General features: G+C 33.7%; 2 protein-coding genes across 2 annotated transcripts; one reads left to right on the top strand and one right to left on the bottom strand.

Annotated features, from left to right (window-relative positions):
• The first annotated feature begins 1,761 nt into the window (after nucleotides 1-1,761).
• On the top strand, nucleotides 1,762-2,439 carry LOC132044541 (glycine-rich cell wall structural protein-like). Its single transcript, XM_059435043.1, has one exon. The coding sequence runs from the start codon at nucleotides 1,851-1,853 to the stop codon at nucleotides 2,235-2,237; it is 387 nt and encodes a 128-aa protein (XP_059291026.1). The 5' UTR covers nucleotides 1,762-1,850; the 3' UTR covers nucleotides 2,238-2,439.
• Nucleotides 2,440-9,193: 6,754 nt separating this feature from the next.
• Nucleotides 9,194-19,530, bottom strand: LOC132044528 (secretory carrier-associated membrane protein 3-like). The gene is made up of 13 exons (XM_059435031.1): nucleotides 19,304-19,530; nucleotides 16,146-16,205; nucleotides 15,210-15,317; nucleotides 15,068-15,130; nucleotides 14,817-14,850; nucleotides 14,003-14,125; nucleotides 12,254-12,316; nucleotides 11,783-11,876; nucleotides 11,074-11,119; nucleotides 10,923-10,990; nucleotides 10,587-10,635; nucleotides 10,233-10,298; nucleotides 9,194-9,530 (listed from the first exon to the last, which is right to left on the bottom strand). Exons 1-13 carry the CDS (start codon nucleotides 19,361-19,363, stop codon nucleotides 9,444-9,446), a joined length of 921 nt encoding a protein of 306 aa, XP_059291014.1. The 5' UTR covers nucleotides 19,364-19,530; the 3' UTR covers nucleotides 9,194-9,443.
• Nucleotides 19,531-20,718: the final 1,188 nt, after the last annotated feature.

The raw sequence follows: 20,718 nt of genomic DNA, 5'->3' as shown, positions 1-20,718 counted from the left end.
TAAATACTACTCCTAATTGTATTCATTGCACTTCCAAAAGCAACCTAATTCAAATGAAGTTAGGGAATATTCAACAGAATAATCCGCCCTAATCTTTGTCAGTTAGAGTTTTTATTAAAAAAAAAAAAAAAAATTATCAGAAAATTAATTGGAGTTCATTTAATGTAATTTGTAATCTATTAGTCAAATTTAGAATTCTCGAGATTGAGCCACACACATGATCAGTTTGAGGTCTGTTCCCATACACAAAAATAAAATGTTGATAATCTAATTCTAACCTTGTTTGGACAGATGAATAAAACAGAAAACATATTTTGGTATAACTATAAAACAAAAACATGTTGTTTGGCTTTAAAAAAATAAAAATAAAATAAAGCTCCAAAAACTATAAATAATTCCCTCAAAACATGCAGCTTCAAAACCATTTCCCTAATAAATTATTATAAAAGAATCATGAAGCCACATCTGAATAGATAAATTTTTATGTTTATGGTTAGACTTCTTAATTCCGTCACTAATAACTATTATTAAAGTTGATAAGTTATAACAATGCTATTTTAGGGAAGGCTTTTTCGCATCAAGTCATGTTGCCATCTTCAATGTACATCCTCCCATTTCCTACATGCTAAATTTGTACGTCCACTCTATTCATGACACTTTAATTCCAAAAAGATCTAGCATGGTCCTATTATATATCCACAAACACCCAACCCACCAAACTCAGCCACTTTAAACAGCTCTGTGCACTCTAAACTTTGAAAGGTATAAATTCTTTATTTCATCCATTAAATTCACTTATTAATAATAAGTAAAATATTTATATTAATCCTTATATGGTAATATGAAAAATAAAAGAATAATTTGTTATAACCAACTAACTAGAATGATGTTATTTTACACTATTAATGTATATAATTTAAATTCGATAATATATTTAACTTTTATTCGATATAAGAAGTTTAATGCTGCATATAAAACCAAAAAGATAATTATATATAACTGATCATAATAAGTGAAACAAATTATCTGAAAATAAGAGAGATAACGTTATACAAGTTAATTCCACATATTGTACAAATAATCACGCTATCGATTCACTGCAAAGACTGTTATGCTTCAGTACCAAACAAGTCGAGATTGACTAATTACACTGTCAGTTTATACATTAGGTGGAGTTAGAGTTCTAGTTAGGGGTTCAGCAAAATCAACCATCTTTCCAAAATTTTGTATTAGTATTACAAAATTCATTCTATATGTATAAATAATTTATTCAGAACTCATGTACTCAAAGTTTTGAATCCGATAATTTATAAGTATAACCTAATCCTTTAGATAGAAAAAACTTCATTTTATATCTCACACATTTGATTCCAATTTCGTGAGAGTTCTCTTTGCTTCACAAATTGGTGGACCCAAATCTTATACTTTTGAATCCACAAACAATGAATCTATTAACTTGTGAAACAAAAAGAAATTTTACCCTACTAACAACACAATTAACATCAGTTGTCTGAGACACAAAATAAAAAATATAATCAATAGATAGACATATGGAATATTTGGCACCTTAGAACGCAAACTAGGATCACACTCTTAAAAACACAGTGGGACTATAGATATCCATAATCTACCTATTGTAGTGTAATAATTGCAGCCAACCTACTTGTCAAGGTCTCATACAATACATGTACCCCCATTCAACTGCCATCCACTTATAATTACTCTTACAACATAAATGCTTTTCCCTCCACTATCTCCACTTAGCTTTAAATAATTATCCCCCTTTTTCCTCTCAATAAAAACCTCCCAAACTTGTTCATCCTCCCTTTATCCCTTCAAAAAAAAAAAAAATGAAGAATTCAAAAGCTCTCATCTACACTCTCTTAACTTTCTTGTTCATCACAATCACCTTAACTTTCACTACTCAAAGTGACAATAATAATGGTGGTGGATTTGGATTTGTGCCTGGTGGTGGATTCAATATCCCTGGATTTGGGCCTGGTGGTAGTGGAGGATATGGTGGTGGATTTGGAGGCCCAACAGGAGGTCATGCTAAAGGTGGTATCATAAGGCCAACTGTTGTTTGCAAAGATAAAGGTCCATGTTTTGGTAAAAAATTAAAGTGTCCATCAAAGTGTTTCAAGTCATTTAGTAGAGCTGGAAAAGGTTATGGTTATGGTGGTGGGAGTGGTGGATGTACTATGGATTGCAAGAAGAAATGTGTTGCATATTGTTAATTTAATATATACGAATATGGCCTTAGCCAAGTAAGTACTAATATATTATTTATATTATGTTGGAGCTTCTTTTTGGAAGTTGATGGTGGTGTTTTGGATTTGAATGAGTTTTGTGAAAACTCTTATGTATGCAGCTAAGTTCTGCAGTTATAATATAGTATAGTATAGTAGAATTAATGATGAGATATGTCTTTGTTTGGAAGTATTACTGTTATATTTTGTTGAGTTCTTCACATCACCCTATTTAAGAATAAAAAAGTTTTAAAATGGTATTGTAATTTTCGTTTCATGATCGGTTAGCTTTTAAGGTTGAGTTAGATCATATTTCAATCTTTTATATGGTAGTGTGTAATCTATGGTATTTGTAAAATGATCATGATACCAGAGACAACCTCATTCCATTTTTTTTTTTTTTGTCTTATCTAATGTTTGACCTCCAAGTTATATAGGAGTAATTCGTGCTTTAATTGGCAGGCATGTGAAATTGTTGAGTTTCCACGTTGGCTAGTTAAGATGTTGGCTATTTAAGGATGAAGAGGTCTCTTTATATGGTATTAAGCAATTTTACTAACTTTTAAAATTAAATTAGATTCAGGGTCAATTTCTTATTATTTTCTTTGCATCCTAAATGAGTTCTCCTCTTCATACCTGGGAGCTGACGTTGAATTTTGAATAGAAAACTTAGTGGTAAAAAAAAAGTATAATGTTATTTACTTAATTATATTATACTTTTAACAAAGGATTTTTTTTTCTAATTATTTTAATATTTTTAAATGAAGTGGTCAAATAATGCACTACAAAACGAGCCATTTGTCAAGAAATAGATGAAGTGCACATCACTTGTCAGGGAAACGCATGATTTCGTTTCTTAATATGCGCAACAAAGAAATTTGAGTTGGAACTTTGACATTTTAGTTATGTGAATTTGTGAGCAATTTACACATGGTTTAATCACTTTAATGTCACAAAGAATCATAAATTTATAATTTTACTTTTATAGTGTACTAAATTCTGAAACTAATCCGAATATGAAAAGCATATCTTCAAATGTGAAGGGTTATCTAGTTAGTGCGATAAGGGATAATAATTCCGATATAAAATGGGGATTACTTTATCAATGCGTTTAGTTCTCAAGATTAATTAATTATTGTAACACGTGATATCAGTTCTTAATTACTAAATTTAATTCGTAATAAAATGTCAAATTGACCGAGATGATTCTAAAATTCTTCTCCCAAATTAACGATGATATTAAATAGTATAAGATAAATTTTTTAAGAAGAATTAAAGGACATGAAAAGGAGACAAAATCTATCAAAAAAACGCGGTTTCTCATCTCCACTTCTGCTATGGAGATAATAGAAAATTATAACTGAAAGTTTTGTCACTATGTGGGGCAGAAACTCACATGATATGTCATTTTTTTAATTTACTTTTGAAGCACCATTGGCATTATTACAGATACATCCATCACTTCTCAATGCGATTTTAGGTTAATGACATGTCTATGTGCAGTTTAATGGCTAATATTTCTTCTTCTTTTGCTTTTAATAATGACTAGTATCGGTACTCGCACGTTGCAGGGGAATTATTAAATATTATTTATCATAATAAAATATTATTTGAAAAATATGGTAGACACAAAGGATCATGAAAGAATTTTGCTTTTGTTATATTCATTGGCACGTTTTATATTTTGTAGTCTTTTTGCTCTTCATAATATTTATGTAAATAAGCGACGCTCGTTGTATGTTTAAAACAAACACAATTCTTTTTTATCAAGAATGAGTATTGCAGAATGATTGTACTTTGAACTCAATTGGAGGATAAGTTGCTAATGCAAGTTAATTAATACTTATCCTTCCAATCTTCCATCAATTGTCCAACATCCATCTTCAAACACCTTATACTTATAATGGAAGAGCCACATAAACAAAAAGGATGATTAGATATCAAGAATAGAAGATAAAATTAAGAAAAAGTAATGACAACAGTGTAGCATTTAAAATCAGGCCGGCTTAAAGCATTGACGTGTTTTTCCTTTAAAATCAGGCGTGACATGTCAACCAAGTGATTCTAATGGACAATTAAAGCTTGTGATAGCGACGTCGATGCCCGCAAACAAACTTGCATTTTCAGTCATTATAGTTATGGGCCTCAGGAGCACAAATGAAAGAGATGCCAATGGCACATATCTGAAGCTCACGTTGTACCCAAAACAATTGGTTTTCACCAAGAGTATCGTAAGGACTAAGGAACATGTAAATCGTAGCATGGTATAGAATTTCTTGAGATCCAGTGCACCAAATGTTACTGAGGAGATACATGTATTTGATAACAAATCAACAATAGAATAAATATATTCAATAGGAAAACCTCAAAAAAACAAAAAAAAAAACAAAAAAAAACTTTCAGCTGGTGGAAGAGAATGATTCTCAATGCCACTCATCTCAGTAAGGCTGACTTAGAAAAAAAATTATAAAAAAAAAAATATTATTCCCTCCATATTCTGTTTGTCCTTCATTGACAACTTTCATTTTAATCAATTGAGAATTCTCAAGTATAATTTAACAATCCAGACAGCATCTAGAACAACTACTTTGATGTTGTAGTTCAAAGATGAGAAAATATAGTACATAAAAACATACATATATAACTCAATGGAGTTTAACTTATATACTTTGAAAAAGAAATCAAGAAGCAAAAAGATTGAAAATACTACTCACACTGTCCATAGGCATGAAGAGTATAACAGCTATAATACATGCAGTAGCACCAACAACAATCTTCCCAAATGACCAGTAAATTCAAGCTTTAGCTCCCTATAATTTTCATAAATATAGAAGTTGATAGCCTCAAATAGAGAGGCGCGTAGAATATGACAAAATTCATTTATGAGAAATCTATTGATTCCTTGACTTTACCTGTAAACTTGAGCAGATGGTCCCTGTATTTTCTCATAAGAATAGAAGTTGGTAGTCTTAATGGCCTCATCACCACCGTTCTCCACCGTGAAGTCTTCCTTTCCATGAAGGACGCCAACACTATCAATGGTGACGTCTAACCTCCCACATCTCTGCTAATGTTTTCCTCTTATCTGGCATCAAATACGCCAAAGTTCTTTCAATCAATCCGTAATTCACTATAATAGAGTTTGATCAGAAAAGTAAATATTTTCTACTATATAAGTGCAATAATAATCTCCCTTCATCTTCAAATATAACATCTTGGACTCACCAGCAAAAGCCGAAGGAATCAAATACTGAACAGAATTTTCAGAATTCTAGCACAAAGATTCAAAGTGTCACACCCCTTTTTTTCCTCGATAAATAAAATAAATTAATTAGTTTAAATTTATTGGAAAGGGTTTTTCCAATTAAAGTGACGTTTTGAAAAGAGATTATTTGTTTGTTACAGAGTCGCCACTTAGAATTGAGTTTTGGTATTCCAAGTCACCTTATGAATCCCTAATCAAAAGGAAAATTGACTCTTTAATTATTGGTCTGTTAAAACAAAAGTCGGGGTAAGAAATTATGTTGACCGGGCGAAGGTGCGAGGCACCCCCGAGCCCCGTGGTTCTACCACTGTCACTTTATCAACTTATATTTGGCTTGAATTAACTTTTGGATCCATTATGCTTATGAGCTTAAGAGTGCTTATTTCCCACCTCTTTATTTGTTTTAAAATTATTAAAACAGTCTCATTTTTATTATTGTGTAATGTACTGGTAGCAGCGGTTTCCAGCCTTACCACGATTTTAATTAGCATCTGGCGCCTTTTGAGGCATATATGGATCGTTCCTATTTTTCCCTCGCCTCATAAGCATCTAACATACCTAAAATCTATCCATCCCAATTAATTCGACTTAGAACATGGTAGTTGAATTTTATTTAAAACGATTCATCGGCAGCAGCGGTTTCTGAATTTATCGTTGAATATATACTTAATTAATTCAATAACTTCTAGCTTTATTTTTTAAAATTTTTTTTGGTTAAGAACCCAAATTCGTTCTTTTCGAGTATTTCTTTTCTCTCTTTGACAATGAATTTTGAAATAAATCTGTAACCCATGTCACTCGCTCCGGCTTGAACCATTTTTGGATCCTAAACTTTATTTAGGCAAATTATCCTAACACGGTATCAATATTCTTTTCATAGACTTTTGCCTAATATGATAGTCTAAACCGTTACTTTGGCACAAGGGCTTGAGCAGTGCTGGGTCGGGTCGGCACGGGGGCTTGAGCGACGCTAGATATAATTACACCAATAATAAAAAGCATGATCTATAGCAAAAATACTTTTAGAACAACATTAAATTTAAGGCATGGGACATACGCCTTCACCCTCGAAGCTTACGCATTTGCGCCTAGGACTTACGCCCCAGAGCATTTATGTATGCCCCGCCCCCGTACTCGACCCAAAAATGTCTTTGAAAACACTGTTTAATGCTTGATTACCAAGTAATAACACCATGTCATATTGTCTTGTAAATATTTATGTTTGAATTTTTAAATTAGAATTTAAATTAAAAGAATTATCAAAAAAATCCTTTTTTAAAAAAGGTGGGTTGGCCGGACCAGCAGCCCACGTAGTGATGGATTGGGCTGGCTGTTTTATGGCCCATAAAAAAATGGGCCAGCCTGGCCTGACCTGTCAAATTCCATAGCCAGCGTGGTTTAATCCGGATGAGCTGCGCCAGTCCGTTTTGACAGCTCTACTAAAGATGTTTGACTCTAGAAGCATAAAGAATTTCTAGTCTGATCTACTTACCTTCTTTTAACATGAAAACCGCATTCGCCGGCCATTTTTTGGCCTTGTATTGGTAAAAATAGCTATTGCCGTGAAGTATCAAATTCCACATGTGAAGTGCTAAAATAATGTCATGAAATTTCATTTATGATAGAAGCTATTTTTGAGTTACAAGGACCAAAAAGTGGCTATTTATCAATTTTAACCGCAACACCTACTGGAAGTAAAAAACTTGATTACATGTGGCTTTTACACCAAACTAATGTACAAATTACACGTACATTCTAATACATTCTTCTATCAAAACTTAATTACATGTGATTTTTACACCAAACTAATGTACAAATTACACATACCTTCTATCCCTTAATCTTGATTAATTAATCGGAAAAGGGCCAAAATTACCCCTGAACTTTGAGAAATAGTTTATTCATACCCTTCGTTAGACTATTAGGCCAATTATATCCTTACCGTTATACTATTGGGCCAATTATGCCCTTACCGTTATACTATGGTCCAAATTTACCCCTAATCTAAACGAACTGCCACATGTCCTAATCCTAGACGCCCAACCCATTTCCCCCCAATAATTTCATCCGGATCAAATAATTATCCGGATCGAACCCAGATGAAATTATTTCACCCAACCCATTTTTGTTTATTTCAAACCCAAATACAATCCTTTATCATTTAGCTGAGATTTCGAAGTCACAGTAATTATCTTCTTTTATATATCTTTTTTATTAGTGATATAAGTTTTCGTAAAGCACTTCGTGGATCGGAAAAATGAAGAACTTCAATAAAGCTTTAGTTAATGACTTAGTTAAAGAGAATCTAACTGAAGAGCATTCTGTATAGTTTGTTTTCATTCTAAAAATGAAACATGTTTCATATAAACATCATTCAGTGAATGTTTTAATCTTGGCTTGACCGAAGGCAGCGATTTTATGTTTACAGAGTGAAGGAACAACTCACTGAAGTTAAGTTTTGCTAGGGATTTCATTACACGGTCGAACTCAGTGATTTTACCTTGCAGTCTTGAACTAAGTTGAAGCTTCATGACCCGAATTGGGATTGAACTTTTTATCTGGTCAATCATGTGGTTCACAAATTTAAAGAAATTTTGTAATTCCTTGTTTTGAGAGGAGATTAATCAGTAGTTCAGAATTGTCAAGCAAGATTGTCCGAGAAGATGCCATCTCTTGGAAAATAAGGGATTGTATTCGGGTTTGAAATAAGCCAAAACGGGTTGGGTGAAATAATTTCATCCGGGTCGGATCCGGATAATTATTTAATTTGGATGAAATTATTGGGGGGAAATGGGTTGAGCGTCTAGAATTAGGAAACGTGGCAGTCTGTTTAGATTAAAGGTAAATTTGGACCATAGTATAATGATAAGGGCATAATTGGCCCAATAGTATAACGAAAGGTATGAATAAACTATTTCTCAAAGTTCAGGGGTAATTTTGGCCGTTTTCCGTTAATTAATACTCCCTACGTTTCAATTTATGTGAGCCTTTTCGGACCACGAGAGTCAAACTTTGACATAGATTTTTCAAGTTTGTAAAAATAAAATTTATATATTTAGAAACTACATTAAAAGTACTATAAATCATGATAATTTATAATTCAAAAAATTTAGAAATAATGTAAGAAAAACGTGATCAAAGTACCACCTCGTAGACTCCCCAAATAGTAATAGGTTCACATAAATTGAAACAGAGGGAGTATGTATATATATATTCTTACTTCAATTTATCATGCATAGTGAATTAAAATCGTTTAGTATAAAAAAACACCAAATGTCCCCAAAGAAATGGGGTTTGACATATATCAAAGCACAATCGATTGCAGTGTCGAACAAAGTAAGTAAAAATTAAAGTGGTCATGAGATATGACAATTGAGCAAAATTCTACCATGAAGATAATTAAACTTAAGGTATAACAACAGAGCAACTACTCAAAAAATTTCAAGGCAAAAAAGCAGCAAATACAAAATCTTCAGCCCTGAATAACATATCCCAATATTGCTATAAATTTGCACAACTATGCGGCCCCAAATCGCAGTTTCCATGTTGACAATCTTGGTGTTCAAGACCATATTTTATGTTTTGCGTTACAAAATCATGTGTCAATGTCATGAGCGGCTTTCCAGCCATGCCCCACCCGTTAGTCGCCGCCTACCGTGCAAGACAACACATACGTCACTGAAAACAAAATAACTTTTACCTGATTTACCGTAAAAATTGTGAGCAGAAACAGAAAGGCCAAGTTCAAGAAAGGTGATTTACATGCACAAAGATTGTTTTTGACCAGAAATAAGCTCTATAATTTTCCTAAAAACCAATGTGGTCATAGTAGTACAAATGAAGGCATATACATATATATAGATAAAACATATGAAACAAAGCATAACCGCCTGACTGAAGTGGCCAAATCTTATATCGGCAACACAACATTATATTGCTGCCCTCAAGGCACCTCTAGCAGCTTCACGCTTCATTTCTGCAGCCTTACCACTTCCTCGGAAATACATGTATACTTGCTGCATAATGAGATCGCCAGGAAACGAAAATGTTAGGTCTCACATTAAGCATTGAGGAATTTCAAAGTCAACCTCAACTTGCTTAGAACTGAGGCGTAGCTTTTTCAGTTATTCACACTCCCTAAGATGACAAGAATATATAACTGTATGTGGGGTGGGGGGATGATATTAAATACTCCCCCGGTCTCAATTTATGTGGCACTTTCTTTTTTAGTCGGTCCAAAAAAAGAATGACTATCTTTCTATATTTGGTAACAATATACTTCCTCCGTACCATATTAGTTGTCCACATTACTAAAAATATCCGTCCCAACATACTTGTCAATTTACAAAACCAAGATAGAATTAATTAAAATTTTCCCATTTTGTCCTTAACATTAATTATTTTTTAGAGTAATCAATATTGATTAGAGTGCAATATATTAGAAAGAGATAAGAGTAATCTAGTAAAAATACACTTTTATTTATGATTTCTTAAAGAACGTGTAAAGAAGAAAGTGGACAAGTAATATGGGACGGAGGGAGTAACTTTAAACTTTCCATTTTACCCTCATGAGATGATTTATAGCCAAACAGATATTTATTGCTTATTTTGAACCACAAGTTTTAAAAATCTTCCTTTTATTCTTAAACTACGTGCTTAGTCAAACACTTTCACATAAATTGGGACGGAAGGAGAAAGTAGTTAAAGAGAGGTCATACCTGAATAACCCATATGCTCAAGACGGATTCAAGACAAAATAGCCCAAAACCAATGAAATAGAAAATCTGAAAAAGGGAAAATAACATATTGATGTTAATAGGCAGACTCCAGTAACTTGTATGCTATACTTCATGAGACCAGTTGAGCAGTTCTTTTTCTCCTCCTAGTTCTTTTTTCGGAATTAATTAAGGGATTAGCCCGGAGGGTGGGGCCACAGTGATAAAGTCAGGAATTTCGGGAAGGGTGTTCAAGATTTATTATATAGGGATAAAAAAAAAATAAAAAAAAAATTGACCTATTTATGCAGTATAATTTTGTATATGTATGCCAGCTAATATGTGTTGAATACGTACCCCAACAAGTACTTGTTTGCCAATGAGATCTACTGCAGGTAGAATGCCTCTGTTCCAACAAATTGTAAAAGATCAGATCACGGAAACAGAAAATAATAATAGCAACAATCGAGAGAAATCTAAAAGCAACTAGCTAAAAGAAAGACTAAAACTAGTCCCAGCTAATCCCATGAATTCGATAAAGATTTAAAACGAGCACTAATTAATAGCTGAAACTCATCTTTCCTCCTCATTTTCTCCTATACCGGATTGGAAGCTACTTTAGCATTTGCAAGGAGAAATTTAATGAACGCATTCATAAAATTTCTGTAAAGTCAAATGCAGGATAGAACTTACGTAAGCGATTTTCCTCTGAAAACTACTGGAGGAGCAACAGCCGCAAAGACGCAGAATGCGATGTGGAGCTGTACACAAACAAAATATAAGACATCTTTGAATCTACCAATGTAAATAGGAGATAAAGGAAAACATATTCTACAGAACTTACCAAGTAAAACAAGAAAAACCATGCAAACTTCATAGCACCCTCAGTTCTGTGACAAAATATTTGTGTTAGCCCCATGCAAGAACGAAACAAAAAAAAGTGGAACGGCATAACATGCAGTTAGGCGAAGATTAAACTTTAGGCTGTGATCCAAGATACAGATCATAGTCCACCAACCTACAAAATCTTAATAATGAACAAGATTTCCACCACACGATCAAACTTGTAAAATATAGTAATACTTAACTACAGAACCAAAATTCAATGGACAATTTGGACTATTGCATTCAAAAAGTGGGTAACTTAGGGTGTGTTTGGTGTGGAGGAAAACATTTTTCAATTTTTCCAGGTTTGGTTAGCCAATTTTGGAAAAAAATTTAGGAAAACAAGTTCCTTGAAAATGAGGAAAATGGAACTAAGGAAAACAAGCTCCACAAGTGACGTTCCACACTAATTGTCTCCTCTTCACCCTCCAACACACTCTATCCCCACCCCCACCTTACATCCACCCACACCTCTACAGTGTTTAACAAATTATATACAAATGCTTTTGAGATAATATTTTTTGCTTACGTACCAAACACAAGAAAATAAGTAAGAAATCGTTATTTTTCCCAGAAAAAAATTTCTTAAGAAAACATTTTCCGTCAAGCCAAACACACCCTTAATCTGAAAATATATGTTGAGCTCTTCAAAGGAAAGGAACATTTACCTGAAAGCACGATAAAGAGGACGATACCACAGAAAATAGGCTCCAGGAACCCCCGATATGAAGTAAATAATTGAAAGGAACCAGATTTTTACATCTAAAGCCAAAAACTAAAAGTTAGTATGCTCCATCAATATGGGGTCGTTTGGTTGCTGGTCAGGAAGTGAATTATTCATCTATTAAAATCAACATAACTAGTACCCTGTTTGATACTCAGCATTTTAGTTGTGCTACATTTAAAATTCAGTACACCGACGTATGGTGTTTGTTTACCATCTTACAATCCCGCATGACTAATACATGTAAAGTTATGAGGAATCTATGTATTATTATTGTATGCAAGGTAGAAGATGGAATAAGTAATACATGAGTAACTAAGCCCTGCATAACTAATCCTGGCATAACTCTAACCAACAACCAAATGACCCCTAAGCGATGACATGTAGAGACAAGAATATGCTGAATTGAACAAACCTCCTTCTTTAATCCATGCTGTAGTGGTAGCAATGATGTTCCATAAAAGGCATGCAAAAAGTCCTGTATTGTTTATCTAATCAGGACGAGAGCAATAAAAATCTAACGGTATGTAGAAAAGCGAGAAATCAAGCATACAAACACTACAACTATTATAGACACAGATCCCCTAAGCTATAACACGTAAAACATTTTATTCCGTGAACAAAACAACTGAATGCTCAGAAAAGTTTGTGCAGATTGGTGCGGTTCATGATTAACAAATAGTTAAAACTGTTGGTCACCAAGACTTAAAGATAGAGGCTCGCATCTGGTATCCTGTGTGATAAGAAGGTGCCACCAAGACTTAAACGTAAGTTTTTCAGAGTAGTGGTTAGACCGACGCTGTTATATAGGGCGGAGTGTTGGCAGTCAAAAACTCTCATGTCCAGAAGATGAAAGTTGCGGAAATAGATGTGTGTGCTTACTAGGAGAGATATGGTCAGAAATGAAGAAATTCGGGATAAGGTGGGAGTGGCCTCTGTGGCGGACAAGATGGGAGAGGCGAGGCTGAGATGGGTCGGTCCAGAGGAGAGACACAGACGCTCCGGTGAGGATGTGTGAGAGGTTGACGATAGAGGGCTGGAAGAGAGATAGAGGTAAGCCGAAGAAGTAGTAGGGAGAGGTGATCAGGCAGGATATGGCAAGTCTCCAGCTTACCGAGGACATGACCCAAGCTAGGAGGGTGTGGAGGTCGAGGATTAGGATAGAAGGCTAGTAGTAGGATTAGTATTATTTTCCTTTCTTGTGGGATCAGTATTATTTCTTATTGTTAGTTTTCTATTACTACTTGTTGTCTCTTTTACTTTAATTTTTTGCAACCTTGATATTGTTTATGCTTTACTTGAGCCGAGGGTCTATCGGAAACAGTCTCTCTACCTGCCAAGGTAGGGGTAAGGTCTGTGTACTCTCTACCGTCCCTAGACCCCACTTGTGGGATTACACTGGGTATGATGTTGTTGTTGTTAAAACTGTTGGCCAAAAGGGAGAAAATAAACACAAGGACACCAAATAACTTGAAGGTCTTGCAAGAAAATATGGACAAAATGAAAGGGAAAAAAAATACTTGTTCTGGTAAAGCTTTTCATGGTAGAAAATACTTAAACTGTTGGTCAATAGGAAAAAGACAGCCTACCAAATCTAAGTTTTTTTGCTACAAGACTGAAACAGGCTCTTTCTAAATTTTGTACTTAATTACTTGAAGGTTTTGCAGGAAAACAGCGAAAAAGAAAAAAGAACTCTAGTTTTTGCACATTTTATCCATAAACAATTTTTGTCACTGTGGTCCTTTGTTGGGTTGGATAACAACAGTCTTGCATTTTTTCCCTTCTGATGTTTTGATATAAGGGGCAATAACAAGGTGTCTAACCAATTTGTCAAGAACATCAGTAAGTTATGCCAGAATGACATTTGTAAAACATGCTTCAATGCCATAAACAAAAAAGACCAGACATTTTACTTCTGCAAAACTTTGTAACTAAGTAAATAAATGATATCAAATGGAAGTCTAATGCAGCTTTAGATCCTAAATCCTCTTTGTCTTGAGAAAAGAAAAACATGTTGGATGTTGATTTATTTTTTCTGTCAAATGCAAACAGTTATTAAGTCTTAAATGTAGCATGATATAGAAAAAAAAAATCAAAAAGTAAAAAGTGCCACAGTGCTTCAAACTAGAAGAACCAAATATATAGTTAGGCAAAGTTGACGTACCCAAGAAGGTAGTAAATGCGACATATTGCAGCCTTTGCAAATGAACTGGTATTTCATTTGCAATATCATGATGAATAATTGGGAAGAATGGGGGCCAATTTTTTGCCTCAATAACAATGCCAGCTGCAATCAGAGAGAATAGAGGGAATTGTAATGTACTGCACTAAATTATCTGAACCATGTAACTATTAAAAAAACAAATAAGGTCAGATAAATTTCCATTTATAGACATCTAAACCATGTAATCTTTTAAGTAAACTTGCAAATACTGAGGAAAACACCATTAGATCTTGTGGCTACAAAATTAATTTAGGACAGACACAATGTATATGATAGGAGAAGGAAGAAAGACAAAGAACACGATGACAATGATAAGAAGTACTCCCTCCGTCGGTCCCAATTTATGTGAAGGTACTGATTGGGTGCGGAGTTTAAGAAATAAAGGGAACTTTTGAAACTTGAGATCTAAAATAAGCTATAGATATTTGTGTGGCAAGAAATCATCTCATTAAGGGTAAAATGAGTATTTAAGCTGAAGTTGTTACTAAATATAAAAAGATGTCATTCATTTTTAAACTGACCTTATAGGAAAGAGTTTCACATAAATTGGGACTGAGGGAGTAAAAATCACAAATGTTAAAACACAAAAAAAAAAAAGTTCAGTCAGCTCTATTTCGTCTGCGTACTAGGAATCTTTTCATGTTTTTTACCTTTAAGTTCCTTGTTTAGATGTTCTACAAAATCGTACGGCGGAAATAGCCCCATGTTTAAATCTATAGATTGTAAAAGGAAATAAAGACATAAAAGGAAATACCTCTTGCAGCAGCCTCTTCTTTTCGTCTCAGATCCTGCATGGCAACAAAAAAACAAATCAGGGAATAATAACATTCGTACCACAAGTAAACATGAACTGCTGGTGATATGGAAGGAGAGAATATTTTTCCACTTGCACTGTAACTAGGTCAACAACAATTTCAACAGGTAGAAGAAGAAGAAGAAGAAAGCCAACAGGAACCTGAAAAAGACCAACAACTATTACAAATTTAGTTCATATATTATGTGTACCTGTTCCCTCCTTCGCAATTCATTCTCCTTAGCCTGAAGTTCCTTCTCTTTCTTTTTCAAGTCCTATAATTCAGAGTGGCTTAATTTAAAATAAAAATCATAATAATAGATGTTAAATAAAATAAAATGAGTAAATAGCTACCGTAGAACTGTCAAGTGGAATATCAACAGGCGCATCGCGATCATAGAAATCAGCAGGTTCATGTGGAAGGGGTGAAAGTCTCGAGTTTGCCGCTGGAGGAACACTACTCTGAAAAGTGACAAAGATGATATATTTATTAGCATGGATCAACAAAAGCGGGTAAAATATTAATCCACATAAGGCCTCCGAGGTCCCAGTGAATGACATGTCACTGCAAAGCAAAATGTATTTTGCATCTGGGGAACCAAAACACTTCAAGAGGAAAGCTACTTTTACCCTCTCTTCACTCTCTACAACTTACAGTAGAACTACAATAATTACTGTAATTTCAAATAGTACCGTAATTATAGACTAACTACCATAGAAGTACCGTATATCAAGGATTCTCAAGCAGTCCTGTAATTATAGAGAAACTACTTACCATAGACTAATTACATTCTCAGTCTTTCCTTTATAACTTCTCCCATAGGACAGAAATATACCCATGTCTATCAAGACATTTTGGCATACAGAAATAACAGCTTCTGGAATATGTTGGACGTGTTTGGAGTTGATCAGATAAAGCCGGAAACTGCAGATGAAATGGCAGCTTGGAAATACAGAAGAAAAGCCACTCAAATAAAGTTTGGAAGAAATTTTTCTAGCTCTTATGTTCAAGAGTGAAGGAATCCATTAGTACAAATTAGTGGAATTTTTACAGTTTTGCACACTTTTTAGTGCTTTTGACATTTATGATGACCGGATGCCTTTGTATGATGCTGCTCTGGATTTTGCATGCATGTAAGCAAATTTAGTCAACCAACTAACCAATCTACAGTCCTAAACTAGCTGAGATCAGCATAAATGAACTTTTTATTAAACAGAAGTGCATTATTTCCAGTAAAAACATGGACAGACGGACACAGGTAGAAGGTAGGGACTGCCAGTCTAACTCACTGTGGTATAAAATGCGCCTCCACTAAATTTTGATTGTCCTTTTGATTTTCCTCCTCCATCCTGAAAACAATTAATATCTCAGAACATAAATTGGCCAACTTACAAGACCTGAAAAAAGAAATATCTGCTTTAACACATGGCTTTTAAAAGTCATAAGTTATGACTCAACGACATCATTTCATGTAGTTCCGTAATTGTAGATAAAAGATTTTGCATTCAGTAACATATATTAAGGATTAGAAGGTTCTTGTTTTCAAATATGATGGTAGAATTTGTCCAAGATTTTCCCAAACCTTGTTCATGATTAGAAATTATTAGAACTGGTATTGACTAACCTAACATTTTATACAACCATTATTACTTATGCTGATTTTTCATGTTAAATTGCATATAAAGAAATTAGGCGTTGGATGGAAATTATAGATGACTTCTAGAGTTCCTTATCCACTAAAATTAACATTCTGATACTTACTACTCGTATTAGTGAATACATTCAGAATTAAAATGTATGATTAACCGCACAAAATACAGAAGTCAAATTATTCTTTCCTGAAAATGTATACCCCAATAATACTTTTTTGACAAATATTTGTAAACCCTTTTCAAAAATAAGAAAGCTTGAGGAAAAACTATCCATAGAACCAAGAATTCTAAATTAGTAGAACCTAGTCCAAGCTTTAAGTTTATGGCCCAAAAATTCACACAACAATTACCTCATAAATACGAAAATTTCAAAAACAGGCCACGTTATTCCAAACTAACAACAAAGAACAGTACAGTAAAAGCGACCAAATCAATCAGTTTTAACAAATCGTACAAAAGATGAACCTCAACATATACTTAATTCATCCAACAAAAGATTAAAACAACAAATACAAAATTCAGAGAAAGTCAATTTCAAGTCTTACACTATCAAGAAATCAGTCAATTCACTACCTTCAACTTTAGTTCCACACACATAGATCACCCCCCCCCTCCCCCTCCCCCCAACAAAAAAAATATGGAGCATCACAATGACAAAAAAGTAAACCATCAAAGCTTTATGGCCCAAAAAAGATTACTCAGCATTACTTCATAAACTCAAAAATTTTCAAAAACAGGCAGGTTATTTGTGAATTATCAAACAAAGAACAATGCAGTAAATGAGACCAAAACAATCAGTTTTTACAAATCATACAACCTCAACATACATTTACATCATGAAACGGAAGATTAAAACCCAAACACCCAATTCAGAAAAGTCAATATTAAGTCCTACACTATCAAGAAATCAGTCAATTCCCTGACCATCAGGAAAAAGACTTGAACTTTAGTTCCACACATAAAATTATGATCCCCCAAAAATTCAAAATGGAGCATCACAATGACAGAAATAAACCGTCAAAGCTTAATGGCCCAAAAAAATCACACAGCAATTACCTCATAAAATTATCAACAAGGAACAGTACAGTGAATGAGACCAAATCAATCAGTTTTAAGAAATCACAACAAAACATGAACCCCAACATACACTTACATCATGAAACAAAAGATTAAGTGCCTGTTTGGCCATGGATAGTTTTCACTTTTTTCCAGAATTTTATTCCGGAAAATTGTGTGGACATAGAATTGTTACAATCTTTGGAAAAAAAAAACTGTTTTCACAATTTTCACCAAATCACTCACAAAAATTCAGAAACAACTCCAATTGGTAGTCATGTCCATTTTCAACTTGTAAACAAATATTACTTCTTCTTTTTTTTTTTTTTTTCAAATTTCATAACTCTTATGTCCAAACGCTCACTAAAACCCTGAATACTCAATCCAGCAAAGTTAATTTCAAGTCTTACACTATCAAGAAATCAGTCAATTCACTTTCCCATCTGGAAAAAGACTTCAACTTTAGTTCCATATACATAAAATTATGAACCTGACCACCCCCCCCACCCTCCCCCCCCCCCCCAAACAAAAAAAGGAGCATCACAATGACATAAATAAACCATCAAAGAATTATCAATTATGGCCCAAGAATTCACACAAAAATTACCTCATAAGCTCCAAAATTTTAAAAACAGGCCAGCTTATTCTGAATTATCAACAAAGAACAATACAACATACACTTAACATCATGAAACAAAAAGATTAAAACCCCAAATACCCAATTCAGCAAAGCCAATTTCAAGTCTTACACTACCAAGAAATCAGCCAATTCAGTTACCTATCAGGAAAAAGACTTCAACTTCAGTTCCGCATACATATTTTATGACCCCCACCCCCACACCCCAAAAAAAAACAAAAATGGAACATCACAATTACAGAAACAACCATCAAAGCTTTATGGTGCAAAAAATTCACATAGCAATTACCTCATAAACTCTAAAATTTTCAAACACAAGCCAGGCTATTCTGAATTATAATCAACAAAGAACAATACAGTAAACTAGACTAAATCATAAAACAAAACATTAAAAGCCCAAATACCCAATTGAGATTAGTCAACTTCAAGTCTTTTTTTGTTTTTTGTTTTTTTATGACAAGGGAACCCACAGCCGCTACCCTTTGGGTGCGCACAGGGTAAACCCCGCTCCTATGCAATAGCCCGCAGACCACACAGAAGAGATAACCTGCACTAGGCAAGCTATGTACGACGAGCTCGACCCAGAAGGCAAATCCCCTATTTTCGCAGGCAGGGGGTTTCGAACCTGAGACCTCCATTATGAAAGCCCCATGCTGAACCAACTGAGCCACCCGTGCGGGTAACTTCAAGTCTTATCAGGAAAAAGACTTGAACTTTAGTTCCACCCCACAAAATCAAAATGGAGCACCACAATTTTTACAGAAATAAACCATCAAAGGTCAAAGCTTTATGGCCCAAAAAATTCACACACCAATTAACTAACAAACTCCAAACTTTTCAAAAACAGGCCAGGTTATTCTGAATTATCAATAAAGAACAATACAAAAAAGGACACCAAATCAATCAGTTTTAAAAAATCAGTACAAAATATGAACCTCAACAAGAAAAGTCAATTTCAAGTCTACCACTATCAAGAAATCAGTCAATTCACTTACCAATCTAAAAAAAAGACTTAAACTTTAATTCCACACACATAAAATAATGATCCCAAAACAAATAAAACACAAAGGGAACATCACAATTACAGAAATAACCAGCTTACAGCAAAGGGGTTAACTTCTTCTTCTTCAGCAAAAGGGTTACGATCATAATGACTGGCCATTTCTGCAAAGTTTTGCTACTCTCTCAATTTTTTTTTTTTTCTTCTCCTCTAAGAAAAGAAAGGGAAGTTGAGATCTAAATAGTCAAATATAGCTAAAAAGAAAAAGCTTATTAGGCAAGGAAGAAAAGGTGAAGTCTTTGGAAAAAAATTCAAAGTTTGGGGGCTATTTTATTTTATTGTATAGTACTATGTGAAATCAAAAGGACGAAAAATGAAGGGAATTCTACCATTCTAGAGAGAGAGAAAAGTCTTTGATGTATAAATTTAAGGGATCGTTTGGTTGGAAAACAAAGTTAAAAGAAAGGATTAGTTATGTTCGGATTAGTTATACTATTGAGATTATTTATGTTGGCATTTATATTGATATTATTTTTTATTAATTGTTTGGTTTATTGTATTAAAACTAACATGTATTGCATAATTTTAAGAAAAAATTGTTTGTTTACAAAATACCATCAGGGCTATTTTAGTCATTTTTAATATTTTATCATGGGATAACTGGTCCTGGGATTGTTATTCCACCCTCTGGCAGAAATAACTTATTCCGGTACTATTTTTAATCCTGACATAACTTATCCTAAGATTAGTAACCAAACAAGGAATGTAGTGGTACTACATTCTTGACCCGTGACTATTTTCCTTATCCATCATACTACTAAGTGTCTTAGTTTGATTAGATACAGAATTTAAGAAATAAAGAGTCTTTTGAATCTTATGGTCCTAAATTAAAGATGTGTAGCATGTACAAAAATGTCCTTTGAATCTTGTGATTATAAATTTGTCAAGATGTTTGAATTGTCAACTTACTGAATATAGAAAGAAATTTTTTTTGGGACATACTAAAAATGAAAGTAAAACACTTAAATTGAGACGGACGGAGTAGTATTTTTCGTATTTTGACAGTAGGAGCTCCTCTCAAATTATGTACCATGACTTTTTTGTTTACTCGTTCCTTGAGAAATATTAATTAATAGGAGTAGTTGATTAACTTTACCCTTATTTATGTGTAAGTTATATCTTTCTCTCGGTTAAATATTTACTCAATTTGAGTGTCATCTCCATTAGTGACAAAATTCTACTAAGGGTATATAGAAAAAGCATAATTAATCGTGGCTTGAACTTCTAAAACTATAAATAATCTGAGACAACTATTTTAATAATTACGACAAATAATTTGAGATGGATGAAGTATATTTGGTGTTGAAATTTTTGATATTGAGAGAGAGAGAAAACCAGCTAAAAGAGAATAGACACATAGCATAACTTTGGCTTTATGGTGAATTCTTGTTTGTTCAAGTTACAGTAATGTCACTCTTACCTTAATTACCGGGGGAAAAAAAACTGTCACTCTTGCC

The sequence above is a fragment of the Lycium ferocissimum genome, unplaced genomic scaffold, assembly GCF_029784015.1.
Source record: "Lycium ferocissimum isolate CSIRO_LF1 unplaced genomic scaffold, AGI_CSIRO_Lferr_CH_V1 ctg473, whole genome shotgun sequence".
Classification (NCBI taxonomy): Eukaryota; Viridiplantae; Streptophyta; class Magnoliopsida; order Solanales; family Solanaceae; genus Lycium; species Lycium ferocissimum.
The sequence above is the reverse complement of the archived record's forward strand: the minus strand, read 5'-3'. Positions and strand labels throughout refer to the sequence as shown.